The following is a 16147-nucleotide window of genomic DNA, read 5'->3' as shown; positions in this document are numbered from 1 at the left end:
TTTTAAATTTGGAAAAAAAAAATAAAAACAATAAATTTAAATGGTAATAATTGAAAAAATTTGATTTTTTTTTCGAAAAATTAAGTTACGGGAAAACAATCATTTTTAAAAATTCATATTTCGTAATTTATTTATTTTAAATGCTCGTATAATGCTGATAATTTCTTCTTCCAAAAAAAATTCCCATTCGATTCGTCTCAATCATTATTTTGTCATTTATGGTCTTTTCATACCTGAGGTGGAAATATTTAAGTACCCATGTAATAAAATCCAATTGTTATCTGGTGAAAAGTAGACAAAGTCTCAGTCATTATAGGATTAAAAACATTAAAGTTAAATAAGTGAGGGTTCATTTAATGAGGCCAGACTACGATAAAGTGTCAATTATTACCTGCGTAATTAGTCTGTCTGCCGAAATCTTTGTCCCTTATAATTGTAAACAGTCTTCTTTGAGTTATCATTTATATTTTGTAACTACTAATGACATTCAAATGAGTTTTGTAAAATTATTCTGACTAATGAACTTGCAATTGGTGACCTCTTTCCTTAATTTGGGTCTTTAAACGAACAGTACTTTCTGCTTGATGTAGTTTAGTTGTCCTGAAGCTCCTAAAGTTACTTGTCTTATTTTTCGAAAGGATCTTCATCAAGAAACATTGCTGCAAAAATGAATTGCGTAAGTTTTTTTATCATTTTTTTTTAAATAATTTAAGTTAAATTTTGAATTGAATGTGAAACAAATAATTATTTCAAATGAAATATTAAGTCAAATAAATTTTTTATTAATTATTCTCATTACTTGTGCGGTAAATTCAAATATTCAAAAAATAACTTATTATAAATGGGAAAGAAATTAAAAATCGTAAATCAAAATAAAATGGCGGCAGAATATAAATATTTAAAATAAAAAAAAAAAAAACACGCAAGTATTTCACGCAAAAATCGTACTGCTACATATGTTGCTCTTGCACTCTATGATGAAAAAGAATTAAAATTTGACAGAAAATTGCGAAAAACTTAAATGAGTAAAATTATTCTTTCAAATCGACTACAAGTCACCATAAACTATTTGCACCATCAAGTGATTCGTTTATTTGAGAAACCCCATAAGTCAAGAAAACCAAATTTTTCAGGAAACACAAAAAACATTTTTTTGGAAAAACTTGACATTAAAATAATAAATAAATAATTGAATACAATAATGTTAGCGTCTCTGAAAAAGATTCCAACAAGAAAAATTTTATTTTTTAACTGAAAATACTTAAAAAAAATATTTAAAGTTGATTGACTTATGGGGTTTCTCAACCAAACGGAAAAAAAAAGTTATAAAATCATTGTTTCTTTAAATGTTTCCACTCAAATCATTTATTACACTGATAAAATGAAGTATTAAATATGTATTTCAACTCTAAAACTCAGAAATTACGAAAAATTATAATTAATTTAAACATTTTAATTAGTCATATAACAGTCAACAATAAAACAAAATTTGAAATTAATTTCCCAAAGAGCGCGAATTTTAAATTAAAAAAAAAAAAATGATTTCTGTAAAACTAAAACTGCATATGTTTATTTGAGTCATTGACTCATGTGGTTTTTCAATTAAATGAAATTGTTTTTACCCCGTTAATTTTATTTTAAACGCTGATTTGATGCACATTTCGATTGATTTCTATGGAGGGACATCCAAAGAACCCAAAAATGCAAAAAACCCAATTTCGTAAAATAACATGACTTATGGGGTTTCTCAAATAAACGGTTCAAGTATTTTTGCAGTCAATTTGACGTCTTATTTCAGTTGTAAATTTCTGTCAGTTTGCAATCAAAAACTCGTAAGAATTTCTAAACTTCCTTACCATCAATTGAATGAAAAAAAAACACGCAACTAACGCCCTCTTACTCAACTTTATTCAACTAAATCAATGTAAATTTAGCTCTCACCTGCTTGTAAATGTGCTGGTTTAGGCCATTTTTATTTACGTACAAGTAAAAGTCTGGGGGTTAAAAATAATTTATCGTTAATAGAATTATTTATTAAAAATTTGAATATTTAAATCTTTGAATAAATAAACAAATATCGGTAGTGAAATGAAGGAGTAATCTTCATTAAAAATCACATATATATACAAATATATAAATTTTTAGTAAACATATAACATAAATAATAATGAGTTATGTCTACGTGTGTCAGTTTATTTAATTAATAATAAAACATACGTTTTTCTGACAATTTCTTGCCACAAATATTTGATTAATTTTTAAAAATTAATAATTAATTACCAGTGATCAAGTGATGGATTATCATCAAAAAGTATTCAATACATTTATTAATTAATTTAATTATTATTAGAATTAGAATCAGAAAAGTTATTACTTTTTATTTCCTGCTTGATACTTTTAAAAAAAATATTCTCTTGTATTTTTAATTATCAATTATTTAATTAATAAATTATAATTTTATTTTACAGATGATTGTAAGACCAACACAAAATTATAAACCTAAAGATAACGACAATGATGATGATGATGAAGATCTAGAAGCACTGAGATTAGCAGCGTTGATGTCGCTGAAAGCTAAATCGACATCTAGCAAAATATCACAACCTCAAAAATCATTTGTACCTCCGACAAATTCTTTTCCTGTTTATAATTCTAACGCTAATGTTATAAACAACAATAAAAATCATGGTAATCATAGGAGAAGAGATTTTTATCCAAACCGGACATTAAATAGACAAAATGGGGTAAGAATTTTTTTTTTTTTATTTATTTTGTAGAGATTGGATAGAAAAGTTACAATTTTTTGTTTTTTTAGACTCAAAATGCGTATCATCCGAGTCGAAATAATCAAAATTTAATAGAAATTATTCCTGTTGATGAAAACGCGCCAAAAAATGATACTGGAGTGGAAGCTAGTGTTCCAGTGACTGAAAATGGTAATTTTCAAAAGTTTTTAAATTTTTTAAATCATAATAAGGTAAGAGAACTAGTACCCGATCAGGGAACTAGTACTCGATCACTCCATTAATTTGTATATAAATTTTTATGAAAATTCAGTAAACATAGATATACAAATATATGAGTAATCAGGTACTAGTTCCCTGATCGGGTACTGGGTCTCTTACCCATGTAAAAAAATTTGTTAAAAAAGGTTAAAAAAGTGTTCACCATTCTAATTTTCAAACTTCTGAAAATGCACAGAAAAAAACAATCATACTACAAATTAACATTTTTTAGTGCAAAAGACTTTCAGAAAAAACGGATTTCGAACTACTTCTGACCATTTTTCGTTTTATCATATTTTAATAATATTAGGACATTCGTTGATTTTTCCCTTGAATTTTCAAAAGTTTAAAAAAGTTTGACGTTGTGTCACGTTTTGAAGTTTAGAATAGTCAACACTTTTTTAACAATTTTTTTTACGCGGGTACCTTTCCCGTAAATTAATTGAAGCATTTACAAATCTGTCACAAACCGGGGATATGGGTAATTATCAAGGAAATATCATGGAAATGTAAGGGAATTTCAAAAAGTATCCGGGATTTAATTGCGACAATTAAAAATTTAAAAATTTTTCTCAAATACACTAGTCACGAAAATTAAAGAATACTGAAAAAATTTCAAATTTTTAAGTGAATTTCCGCAGACTATAACTCGAAGGAAAATTTTCGTACACTAAAAACAAAAAGGCAAATTGTAGTTTCTCGTATCTTGTTTTCTGACCTGGTCTTATAATTTTTTTAGTATCCGCGGTTTCGGAGTAATCCTTAAAAAACCATCGGGAAAGAATTTCCAAATTTTTGCTCGTCTTGGAAACTGTCTACGGGCTTCAATAAATTTTTTTGATAATTATGTGTTACGTTCCCGTAATATTTTATTGATTAAATTAAATTAATTATTTTTAATAAATTAATTTTACGCAATGTAACGGAAATCGGTTACGATAAGAGAGTCGCCGTGGCTCGCGGGTAGTTGAAACATATGACGATGCATGAGACCCGGGCCACGACGATTCTCTCACAGGGAACCTAAGATGCAGCGTCAACGTTTTGTTAACTCTGTTGACTTTATTATATTTTTATAATGACTAAATAGTCAGTTCTACGAGAGAGCTCATAGAGCTTGAACTTCTGCTCTCCAGAAGTAAATAATATATTACAATAAATTCTAAATTAATCCAACCTTATTTTGGGGTACACCCCAATATTTTCACCTACACCTGCTGCTATAATAAACAGTATGGAGACCGAGTCGAAAATATATTTTAAATCGCGAAAAACAATTAAAATTAATAATTAATAAAATAATCGACGACCAGGGCCCACCGGGGGTCATCGATACTCCAATGAGGCCAAACCTGAATGAAATTAAATAATTAAAAATTATATTTATTTCTAATTAATTTGGGGTAATTCCCAAAACGTAACATATGATTGATTTTTTATTACTCCAGAATCGTGCATGATAAAAAAATTTAAAGACTTGATCAGAAAACAAGACACGAGAAGCTACAATTTGCCTTTTTTGTTTTTGTTGTCCGACCATTTTCCTTCGAGTTACAGCCTGTGGAAAATCACTTAAAAATTTGAAATTTTTTTAATATCCCTTAATTTTTGTGACTGGTGTACTTTGAATATATTTAAATCATAAAATTTCTTATTAAATATTTAAACTTACATATTTTTAACATCGAGTAATCAAAAGTAGGCCATATTAATTTATTTTACCGACTTTTTTTTGGTTTCTCGCATGATTTAATCATCAGATTTAATTATTGACAATGAAAATATAATCAAAACTTTGAATATCTTGATACGAATAAAATTTCTGAATCAGGGAAAAATGTTAAAAACTTTACTGGAAAACCGTCAAATATCAGGGAATTTTGAAATCATTTCTTTGTGGCCACTTTGTCTATTTCTCGTGGCAGATATTTTGTTGCTACATCAAGTAGGCAGACCTAAGGCCGTCAATAATTGAGTAAAGTTTGATTTCTGATGCCGTTTATGGCAGAATTATAAATTCCTCAAATAAATTTGTTCAAGTTGATAAGAAATTATTTAATTTATATTTTGTTATTCATAAAATTCTCTTTTAAATGACAGAGCATGATATTTATTACGTTAAATAGTATTGAGTAATTATATAAATCTTAACTTTTTGATTTTTTAATAATATAATTATACCGAGTAATTAAATAATTGATTACTTAATATCCAAACCTATATCACTTTTAAATTAAAAAAGTGTCCAACATAAAAATTTCTAATTGATACTTAGTAACAATTATGTATTTAGATTTTAATCAATTACTAAGACAATTGATAAGAAAGAAATAAAAGTTTTTATGAAAAGAATTAGAAAATTATTAACAGTACTTATTAATTGTTTAGAAGATTCAAAGTTCCAACGTTTCAACGACAATGCAAGTGGGTCAGAGGATGAAGACCCGAAACCCAAGGACACTATTGAAGAGCAGTCTTTCAGTGGCCTCACTGAGCTGTCAGAAATATCCGAAGCACAGAAGGAAGCCGACGATCCAACCGATGAAGAAGTCGGAGAAATATCCGAGTCCGTAGAAGCGGCTGAGAATTCACCAAAAGAAAATCTCATCAATGAAGATGATGAAGATGAAGAAAACGATAAAGACGAGGAAGAAGAAGAAGATGATGATGATGACGTGCTTCTGATGGCTGATCTCGAAGAAGAAGACTCCCTAGAACGTCTAATGGATGAAATGGAACGTGAAATGGCCGACAAACCTTTGGAGAAAAAAGAAAAAAAGTCACGTCGCGAGAGCAAAAGTCTTAAGAAAGATCACGATAAATCTCATAAACGTGCTGATAAAACCGATGCTCAGTCTTTCCCTACTTCGACCTCTACTTCAACAGCTTTAGCTTCAGGTTCAGCTTCAGCTTCTTTCCCTTCAACTGTCAGTTATAAAAATGATCGTCCAGTTTCTCCATACGAGCGTACCAGGCATCGCTCGGTATCTCCAAAAGTTAAGAGAAAAAAATCACCCAGAAGATCTCCTCCTCGTTTAAAAAAGTCACGTGACATCAGACAAAGATCTCCAAGACCTCCACGTCATTCGCCACCCAGGTCGCCTAAAAAATTGTCACCCCGTCGGAGATCAAGATCCAGGTCACCTAGAATTATCCGCAGCCGTTTATCACCGCCTCGTAGATCTAAATCACCTGGCAGGTCACCTAGACCACGTTCTCCTTTCATCAGGTCATCTAGATCACCCAGACTATCACCAAGAAGACTGTCTCCAAGAAGATCGTCTCCAAGAAAACAATCACCCAGAAGACCATCACCGCGTCTAGATCGCGGTCACTCGCCGCATTGTTCCCCGATTCATTCTCCATGGTCATCACCAAGAAATTCTCCACGTTTATCACCCAAACGAAGACGTTCTCCGCCTTCAATAGCTTCTACCGTAACTTCAAATGTTAATAAAGATAAGAAGCCAAGACGATCTAAGACACCAGAGGACTTTAATTCTTACAAACGTGAAACTTCACCGGATGCCAGGTCGAAAATAAAGACGACAGCTAAAGAAATAAATGAAATAAATGACCCGGTGCTGGAAGCAAGGAGACGTAAATTTGAGTCAACGAAACTCATCGATCCAATAAATGACAATAAGAAAATAAAATTGAGTCGTAAAGTTGATGATGCTGATGAAGAAATTGTGAATTCGTTGAAGAGAAAAGCCGATGAGCTTGAAGATATTGAAGATGGTGAGGATGAAGGTCTTATTGATGAAGATGGTAACGATGAAGAAAGAGATTTAGAGGGGGGAGAAGAAGGTGAAATTATTGGAGATGGACATGGACATAACAGAGATGGAGATGTAAATGACAATGAAGGAAATGAAGATGAAGAGGAAGGATTGTGCTTGAATGAAAGCTTTGACTTTGATGAACTGGCGGAACATGTGAGCGATGAAACTGTCGCAAGCCAGATGATCTTTGAACCGGTCAAGAAACTCGAGAAGTCGAGAACCAAAAAGAAGAAGAAGAAGGACAAGGAAATTTACCAGGTGGGGAAACTCAAGAGCGGCGAGCTTCCGCTGTCGGAGAGACTTGGCAAGGAGAAGAAGTGCAAGAAGAGGAAGGAGTATGTGGAGAACGTGGTGAAGGAAGTTGAGGAGGATGTTAATAGTCCAGAGGAAGTTATTGATGAGGAAGCGGATTTGAGAACTGAGTTGAGTAGGAGACGCGCTGAAAGACTTAATAGAAATGCTCCCATGCAGTCCGCGAGACTTTTGCAGTCGGCTTTCAAAGGAGTTGTCAATGAGTATGTACTCTTTTTTTTTTTTTTTAAGGGGAACCACTGGTGTGAAATTTTGAAAAATCAATTTTTTGTTTTTTTTTTTTTGCATAAGGTAAAAGCCCCTATACCTGCTCAGTACCATTAGTCGCTCACTTTAATTGTTTAATGCGTTTTTTTATAATTTTTATAAAAAAAAATTTCAACTAAAAAAATTATTATTGATAAATAATTATTTTTGAACCTAAATATATTAAAATATGGTATCAAATTATTTTGTAATAGATTATAAATTTAAATTAAGTGACTGTTTTCAAAATCGCGCTCAGCCGAGCATTACTTTAACGTTCATTCGTTAGATTAAATTTAGGTTACGTCAAATTTTTTAAGAATTGTTATTACTATATCTTATTAAATATATTTTTAAAGTAGTATAATTTATAAATTATTTGTCCAAATCAATAAACTTATCATAGTTTAATTGACATTGTCTTTGAGCGACTATAGGGCCATGTGTTGATCGAGTAATGGTACATGACAACTTTTAGTGAGCGACTATGGGTACACTCAAGGACCTTATTTAAAAAATTAATAATAATTAATTATCAACATTATTCTTCAAACTTAAATTTTATTCTAATACTTGAAACTACAAAAAATAACTTTAAAAAAAATATGATTTTTCATTTTATTTAATCATTTATATCGGTGATTTAATCTCACTCCAATTAAAAGTGAGCGGGTATAGGGGCTTTTACCTTATTTCGATAGTTTATACCTTTAACATGGTGGCCACATTTCTGGAAAACCTGAAAATGTCGGAAATTATAAATATACTGGGAAAGTCAGGGAAATGTCAGGGAATTTCGTCACAAAGCTGGAAAAATTTTCACTTTCTTTCTTTTGACTAAAAAAATCCGACAAATTTAGTTTTCTGCCAAAACTATTCAAAAATTGACGCGGCGCGAATACGGTTGTAAAACCATCTTGAAAAAAAATTTTTCCTCAAAACATTAAAGCATTCCATGCAGTAGTTTTCTTTAAAAAAATTCCAAAAATTCGTTTTTTCAGGCGGTCCCACTAGTGGTCCTCCTTAAGTAATTGAAACATTTATTTATTATTATTATTAATTTGTATTTATATTGACCATTTTTGTTTACAGAGTTGCTAAGAATAATTCTAAAGTTCTGCAAAGACAAATGATTAAAGAGGATAAACGTAAGTTTCTTTATTTTTAAATAAACTAGTATTATTGGACGATAAAAGTTTTGTTGTACATAATTTTAAAAAGAATACAATGAAAAATTAAATTGTTTCTCGATATTCAAATGCCTATTAATTTTGAAAGTTCTCCAGAAAATGTTTGAAATAAAAATTTGTTTCAAAATGTTTATATAAAAAAATCGACGATTTCTCGGGGATTAAATATTAAGTTTATTTTTATCTCAGTTTCCATAAAAAAAAAACTATTGAGAAACTCAATTACTTCACAGAAAAAAAATGTGGTTCTTCTAACCACAATATTGTAGTAAAACATGTGTAGTAGCGAGTACTCCATGTGTGGTAAAGGATACTATATAAATAGTACTGATTTTATCACACGTGTGGTTGAAGTTATTCCAAGGGTTCCCTAATGTTTCATCCGCGACGATGTAAATCGGTAATGTGCCCTTTTTTCAAAGGTTTTGTGTGTATGCAATTACAATAGTATGTTAACACACCCACGCTTGCAATGTTACTAATAAAATTAAATGAGTAAATAAAGTAAATAAATTATTATAAAGCCGTGGATTAGATGTCCGCGGGCAAACATTCGTGATACTATTCCAAGTTGGAGTTGGCTTTTCTTTACTTCAACTTGTAGTAACCTCAACTACAGCTGCTGTTGTAGAAACTACAATTTTTATCCGTGTTCAATAGTTATCTAGTGATTCAATTTGATTACTCATAGTTTAAAAATTTATACTCATGGCCTAAACGAATATTAATTTGAAATCTTTAAAATCACTTACTTATAAATTAAATTTGATATGTATTGTAATAGAATCCGGAAATATGATAATATATAACTTGAAAACTGAAAAAAATTTCTGTAACTTTTTACAGATCATTTTATGTGCTTGCAATAGTGAAAAATTATAGATAACTTCAAATAAAAATATCAATATTATTTGAATTAATAAAATTTTTAAACGAACAACAATTTTTTCTCTTCGTTCAGAAAATTTTTATGCTTCTAATGTCATAATTAATAAAAGTTAAAATTTCGAGTCGAAATTCCTAAAATTTAATTAATTGCAGATTCTAATTCACTAAAGTTGACTTTTTTAAAATTAAATTTTCCAAGCTCGTTTTTTATTTACTTGATACTTTAAATTTTTATAAGTTACGTATTCATGAAAAATTAAAATTATACTTTTGTTTAAATTTCTGATTTTTTAAAGCCAATGTCACATCATCAAGTGATCAGATATTGGTTCTCTTAAGTTATTGAAAATAAAACGATATCAGGGTGGCCACAAACCGGCAACGATCAGGGAATTTAAGGCATCTGGGAAATATCATGGAAACGTCAGGGAATTTCGAAAAGTATTCGGGAATTTAATTGCGACAATTCAAAATTTAAAAATTTTTCTAAAATACACTAGTCATAAAAATTAAGGGATATTGAAAAACTTGCAAATTTTAAGTGATTTTCTACAGACTGTAACTCGAAGGAAAATTTTCGTACAACAAAAACAAAAAAGGCAAATTGTTGCTTCTTGTCTTTTTTTCCGATCTGGTCTTTAAATTTTTTTACTACGCGCGGTTCCGGAGTTATCCTTAGAAAACCATCGAAAAAAAATTTCCAGATTTTTGCTCGTCTTTGAAACTGTCTACGGGCTTCAATAAATTTTTTCGATAATTATGATTGATTTTTTATTACTCCGGAATCGTGCATAATAAAAAAATTTAAAGACCAGATCAGAAAACAAGACGCGAGAAGCTACAATTTGGCTTTTTTGTTTTTGTTGTACGACCATTTTCCTTCGAGTTACAGCCTGTGGAAAATCACTTGAAAATTTGAAATTTTTTTAACATCCCTTAATTTTTGTGACTGGTGTATTTTGAATTTATTTTAATCATAAAATTTCTTATTAAATATTTAAACTTGCATATTTTTAACATCGGGTAATCAAAAGTAGGCCATATTAATTTATTTTATTGACTTTTTTGGTTTCTCGCATGATTTAATCATCAGATTTAATTATTGACAATGAAAATATAATCAAAACTTTGAATATCTTGATACGAATAAAATTTCTGAATCAGGGAAAAAGTAAAAAACTTTACTGGAAAACCGTCAAATATCAGGAAATTTGAAAATCATTTCTTTGTGGCCACCCTCGATATCTTTATTTCAAAATTTCATAATTTAAAAATCCGTAAAAAGTTGACATGTCAAAAATCATAAAGAAAAACTTAAATTTTGTTTTAGATCCTCAAAAAGAAATAAGACGTGTTACTGTATTACATAGATCTATACCTGAATTACATGATTCAGAAGGTACAATTCCTTAATTTTAATTCCCACTATAAATATTTTTCAACCATCAATCACTCAAACATTAAGTTAATAAATAATTAAAATTAAATTTACAGATGAAATAATAGATTCCAAGGTACCAATTAAATTCCGACTTGGTCTGAACAAAGTACAAGAAACCCGTGAGTCAAAAGTCTCAAGGAAATCTTCTAAGCGACAAAGTCGAAAGGTAAAACACAAAAATTTGTTAGCTAATAATTGATCCACATCGAGAATTCTATACCGCCTTTATTTTCCTTAAAAATATATATATATATATTTTAAATATATTTTTAATCCGGACTATTTTTCCTAACGACTTTAGACTTTTTCCTGTCTAAAATTTTTTTTCATTTGAAAATTTCTTATACAGATATGCAAAAAAAATGCGTCCATTAAAATTTAATTAAATGCACAATTAATAATTTAAATTATTTTAAAAAAATGTGCCTTCAAAAAACTCTCGTGCATAAATAAATTGTCCTTTTTATTTATTAAAATAATGCAGTAGCCATATAAATATACGGAAATTATCATTAATTAATTAACTAATTAATTTATAATTATGAATATTATTAATTAATTACCAATTTTTTTTTGTCTAGGGAACAAAAAAAAAATACGCGTTAACGTGATTGCATATTTGTACGAAGAACATTAAGAAAAACAAACATACGTTAATAATTATAATTAATAATAATTAGGTAATAAATATCACTCATTAATGAATTAATTATATAAATAATAATGGGTATTGTTAAATGAAAATTAACTGAGGTTAAAAAAAATTGTAATAAAATTAATAATAATAATTAATTAATTAGCTTTTACTATTAAATTCTTCCTATAACTATAAATGAATTTGTATGAATTACTTTTATTAATCCTCATGACCAGCGAGGCTTTTACGTTAAATTTACTTTATTTACATTAGGCTTAAATAGTAGATTATGTGATAATTGATAATTAGTAATTAATAATGTAAATAATTTTTGCCTTAATGATAAAGCACAAGATTAAAATTAATAAATGGAAAATAAAACTTGTAAGATAGCTTTTAAATTTGTGAAACCTTTAACGAGTGTACTGAGTACTTTTTATAGACATGTGAATTTTTTTATTTTATAATTATAATTATAGTTAATAATTAATAATCAGTTGTGTGTAAAAGTATGTATATAATTGAGTCGTGTGAATATTTTGTACCTGGAAAAAAAAAGTGTTTTAGATTTTTTTTTTTTTGTGAGATTTACAATAACGTAATTAATGTTTGAGAAACTGTTAATTAACGAAGACTTTAAATCAAAGCTTTCAATTAAGGGGACAAGGGTCTGAGATTCGAAAAAAATTTTATTTTTGTAATTTTTTTTTGCAGAGTACTTTCGTTATTAAAATTCTCAAAATTTGTGACATTATTAGGCATCATTTCAAGAACATTCTGCTAAATATTCGGAAAAAAATATTGGAAAATAAGCCAGTGGTAGTGGGGAGAGACGAGTCACCTCAAAAAAAGTCTCCATGCGATAGGCAGGATAAGTCGTGACTTTCATCTGAGATCAAAAAACCAAAAAGATTTCTTTAGTTCATAAGTTTATCTTGGATTTGAACGAAGGAATAAACAAAATATTCATTTTTTAATTTTTGGTAAAGATGCAATCAAAAACTTCTGACTTTTGCCAAAAATTGCGCCTTTTGTTTACTTAAAAAATAAGTAATTATTGAAAAAAAGTTCCTTCGTTCAAATCCAAGATAAATTTATGTACTAAAGAAATCTTTTTGGTTTTTTGATTTCAGATGAAAGTCATGAGTTATCCTGCCTACGGCATGGAGACTTTTAAGGTGACTCGTCTCTCCCCACTACCACTGGCTTATTTTTCAATATTTTTTTATAAAAATTTAGCAGAATATTCTTGATATGATACTTAATAATGTCACAATTTTTAAGAATTTTAATAACGAAGGTACTCTGAAAAAAAAAATCACAAAAATATTCTTTTTTTTTGTATCTCAGCCCCCTCTCCCCACTTAGATCTTATAATTTTTTGATGGTTATTTTAATGGTTTAACTTTATTCAATTTTCAATTTTAAATTCTGATAAACTAACAGAAATAAAAAAAAGTATTGACAACATTTTTTGTAGAGAATCAAATTTTCTACGAAAAATATACTAATTGATTTCATGTTAATGTCAATAGAAAATTAATAATTTTAATACTTGATAATTTTAAATTAAATTTTTAAAGATACGACAGAAATAATCTGAAAAATGCAGAGAACTAAATTCTCTAAAAAAAAAATTTGATAATTTTTATGTAAACTCAAAAATTTTGAAATAATTTAAGTATCAAGTAAATAATTTTTATTATTATCTCAATTATACTAAACCATTCAAAAGTTTCTCATCACTAATTACGTTTAATTAACAATAATGACTTATTACATAACACCTAATTATACACCAGCATTGATATACATTTTTATATATTATTTTTCTTTTATTGTACATGCATTTTAAATCCATACGACTGTAGTTTTTTTTTCTTAGTTTATTTTAATTTAAGTAATAAATCTCGTAATTATTATAATTAGTAACAATAAATAAAAAAAAAAAAAAAAAAACAATTGATCAAATTTAATATTCTGTGATACGAATTGATATTAAGAATCAATTAATTATTAAGTAAACAATTTTTTATTTGTCTCAATAAATGTCATTGTAATGAGTCTCGATGATTATCTTAATTATCAAAATTATTTATGCATTAGAACTGTCCTTGGATTTTTAAATTTAAAATTAACAGAATAATGATTCATTTAAATATTAATTTTTAAATAATAATCATTACAAAAAAGACTGCTGTCATCGAGACTTGATTACGAGAATCATATAAATAGTTTATTGTACATAGTGTTAATTATTAATTTGTATGTACTAGGTAATTTATATTTACATCTCTCCATACTCATCAAAGATTGCAAGATCTTTTTAGATCTTTATTATAAAAAAAAAATTAAAATTAAAATTAGAAAAAATATTATTATGAGCCTGACATTGATCGCTCATTAATAATAAATTAATTGGATTTTTTATTTCAGAAAATAAAAATAAATATTTTAAAATTTTAAATTGACTATTTATTAACCTTTTTACTGTAATTTTATTTATTTTAATCCATAAAAAATACTTTCTTTTGATGTTTATATTTAACTCTTAATGGTTACGAGATTCTGAAGACTCAAGATAATTTTTATTTATTAATTTATTTATTCACGTAAATCGGCAGTATAAATGAATGAGTTTCATAAAAGATCAAGGAGAGAAAAAACGAGAAATAATTATATAGAATTGACACTTTAAGCGATGGATTGGAAGATAAATACTTGAAAACAATAGATTGCACGTAAGGGGTTGATGGTTAATTGAAGTCGAGTATCAGCTTTTTGACGATCGTATGAAAAGATGAGTACAGACAACCGAAGAAGTTCATGCCTGAACAAATCGAATTGACTGAATTAATTGTTCTGTTGATAGGACCGAACGGATATCGTTTTTTGAGGATTTTACTGTATTTAAAGGGGGGAAAAGGGTCTGGGATACAAAAAACGGATATTTTTGTGATTTTTTCTTTCAGAGTACCTTCGTTATTAAAATTCTTAAAATTTGTGACATTATTAAGCATCATTTCAAGAATATTCTGCTAAATTTTCATAAAAAAATATTGAAAAATAAGCCAGTGGTAGTGGGGAGAGATGAGCCACTTAAAAAAAGTCTCTATGCGGTAGGCAAGATAACTCATGACTGCTTCAGCTGAAATCAAAAAACCAAAAAGATTTCTTTAGTACATAAGTTTATCTTGAATTTGAACGAAGGATATTTTTTTTTCAATAACTACTTATTTTTTAATTAAACAAAAGGAGCAATTTTTGGTAAAAGTCAGAATTTTTTGATTGCACCTTTACCAAAAATTCAAAAATTAATATTTTGTTTATTCCTTCATTCAAATCCAAGATAACTTATGTACTAAAGAAATCTTTTTGGTTTTTTGATTTCAGATGAAGCAGTCATGAGTTATCTTGCCTACCGCATGGAGACTTTTTTTTAAGATGACTCGGCTCTCCCCACTACCACTGGTTTATTTTTCAATTTTTTTAAATGAAAATTTAGCAGAATATTCTTGAAATGATACTTAATAATGTCACAAATTTTGAGAATTTTAATAACGAAGGTACTCTGAAAAAAAAATCACAAAAATATCCTCTTCTTTTTTTTTGGTATCTCAGATCCTTTTCCCCCCTTAACATCCGGCTACGTCTAAGTCCTGTTTTGAGATAGACAAAGTATTAAAGTATTTCTAGTGAGTCAATGTAACCATTGATCACTTTATAGAAAAACGAGATGTTAACTTGCCTTATTTTCGCTAGATAGTTAATTTGGAGGTAATCATATACAGCGCAAGTGTCTCAATTGAGGCCTTTCTGTCGTCACAAGTATTGTAAAAATTTACAGCACCTTCCTTGGATTTTTTCGAGCTTAGTAACCAGTGTTTCAGTACAGAGTGTCTAGATGACCGAGTTACATTCCAAAATGGGTCTCATCACTGAAGAGTATTAATTAAAATTTAAATATCGCAATAAATATTCAGTTTTTAAAAAAAGTACAAGATTTTTTTTTTTGTCCAAAATTTAAAGCGCGAAAAAAAACTTGTAATTTTTTGAATAACTACTTAAACTTTCAAAATATTTCTCCTTCCAATCCAAGCAAATAAACGCTCAGCAATCATTAGATAAATGTTGACAATTTTCTTTCTCATTTCAAGCCGTACTTGAAATTAAACAAAAAAAATTATTTGAATTTTATCATTTAATAAATATACTAAAGAGTAAAAATAAAGACCGCGAAAACGTTTTTGAATAAAAAGAGCTTTTAAAAAATAACTAAAGCTGTCATACAAATAAATTCTTTTATACAAAAAAACTATTCAGCTTTTTTATACTAAAATATAACCAAGAGCTTTAATTTTATAATTATATTTTTCATTCAGCATTTGAATATCAAAAGCACGATCTTATGAGACCTCTCGTAGGTATTTACTGTAAAAACATGAAAAATATTCACATTGACCTTCGCTAAATAAAATAATTTAAAAAATATTATTTTCATTATATTATCATCATCATTACTTCTTACATATACTATATATATTTATATATTTATGAGCACACGCAAATGTAAATGTATATCGCGTGCAAGATTTAAAAACCTCAAACTGGCATTAAAACCATGACACGTCCACTTGATCCAG

The 16147-nt window shown here is 28.2% G+C and overlaps 1 protein-coding gene across 4 annotated transcripts; it reads left to right on the top strand.

Annotated features, from left to right (window-relative positions):
- The first annotated feature begins 1990 nt into the window (after positions 1-1990).
- LOC130674587 (serine/arginine repetitive matrix protein 1-like) lies at positions 1991-11500 on the top strand. 4 transcript variants are annotated; one of them, XM_057479953.1, is made up of 8 exons: positions 1991-2311; positions 2469-2744; positions 2816-2936; positions 5394-7305; positions 8441-8496; positions 10757-10825; positions 10921-11033; positions 11449-11500. In XM_057479953.1, exons 1-8 carry the CDS (start codon positions 2294-2296, stop codon positions 11476-11478), a joined length of 2595 nt encoding a protein of 864 aa, XP_057335936.1. In that variant the 5' UTR covers positions 1991-2293; the 3' UTR covers positions 11479-11500. The 4 variants fall into 4 exon arrangements, with proteins under 4 accessions (XP_057335936.1, XP_057335938.1, XP_057335935.1 ...); XM_057479955.1 differs by lacking the exon at positions 10757-10825; XM_057479952.1 differs by having other exon boundaries at positions 10921-11500.
- Positions 11501-16147: the final 4647 nt, after the last annotated feature.

Source organism: Microplitis mediator, chromosome 9, assembly GCF_029852145.1.
Source record: "Microplitis mediator isolate UGA2020A chromosome 9, iyMicMedi2.1, whole genome shotgun sequence".
Taxonomy (NCBI): domain Eukaryota; kingdom Metazoa; phylum Arthropoda; class Insecta; order Hymenoptera; family Braconidae; genus Microplitis; species Microplitis mediator.
This window is presented reverse-complemented; position numbering and strand designations above follow the sequence as displayed.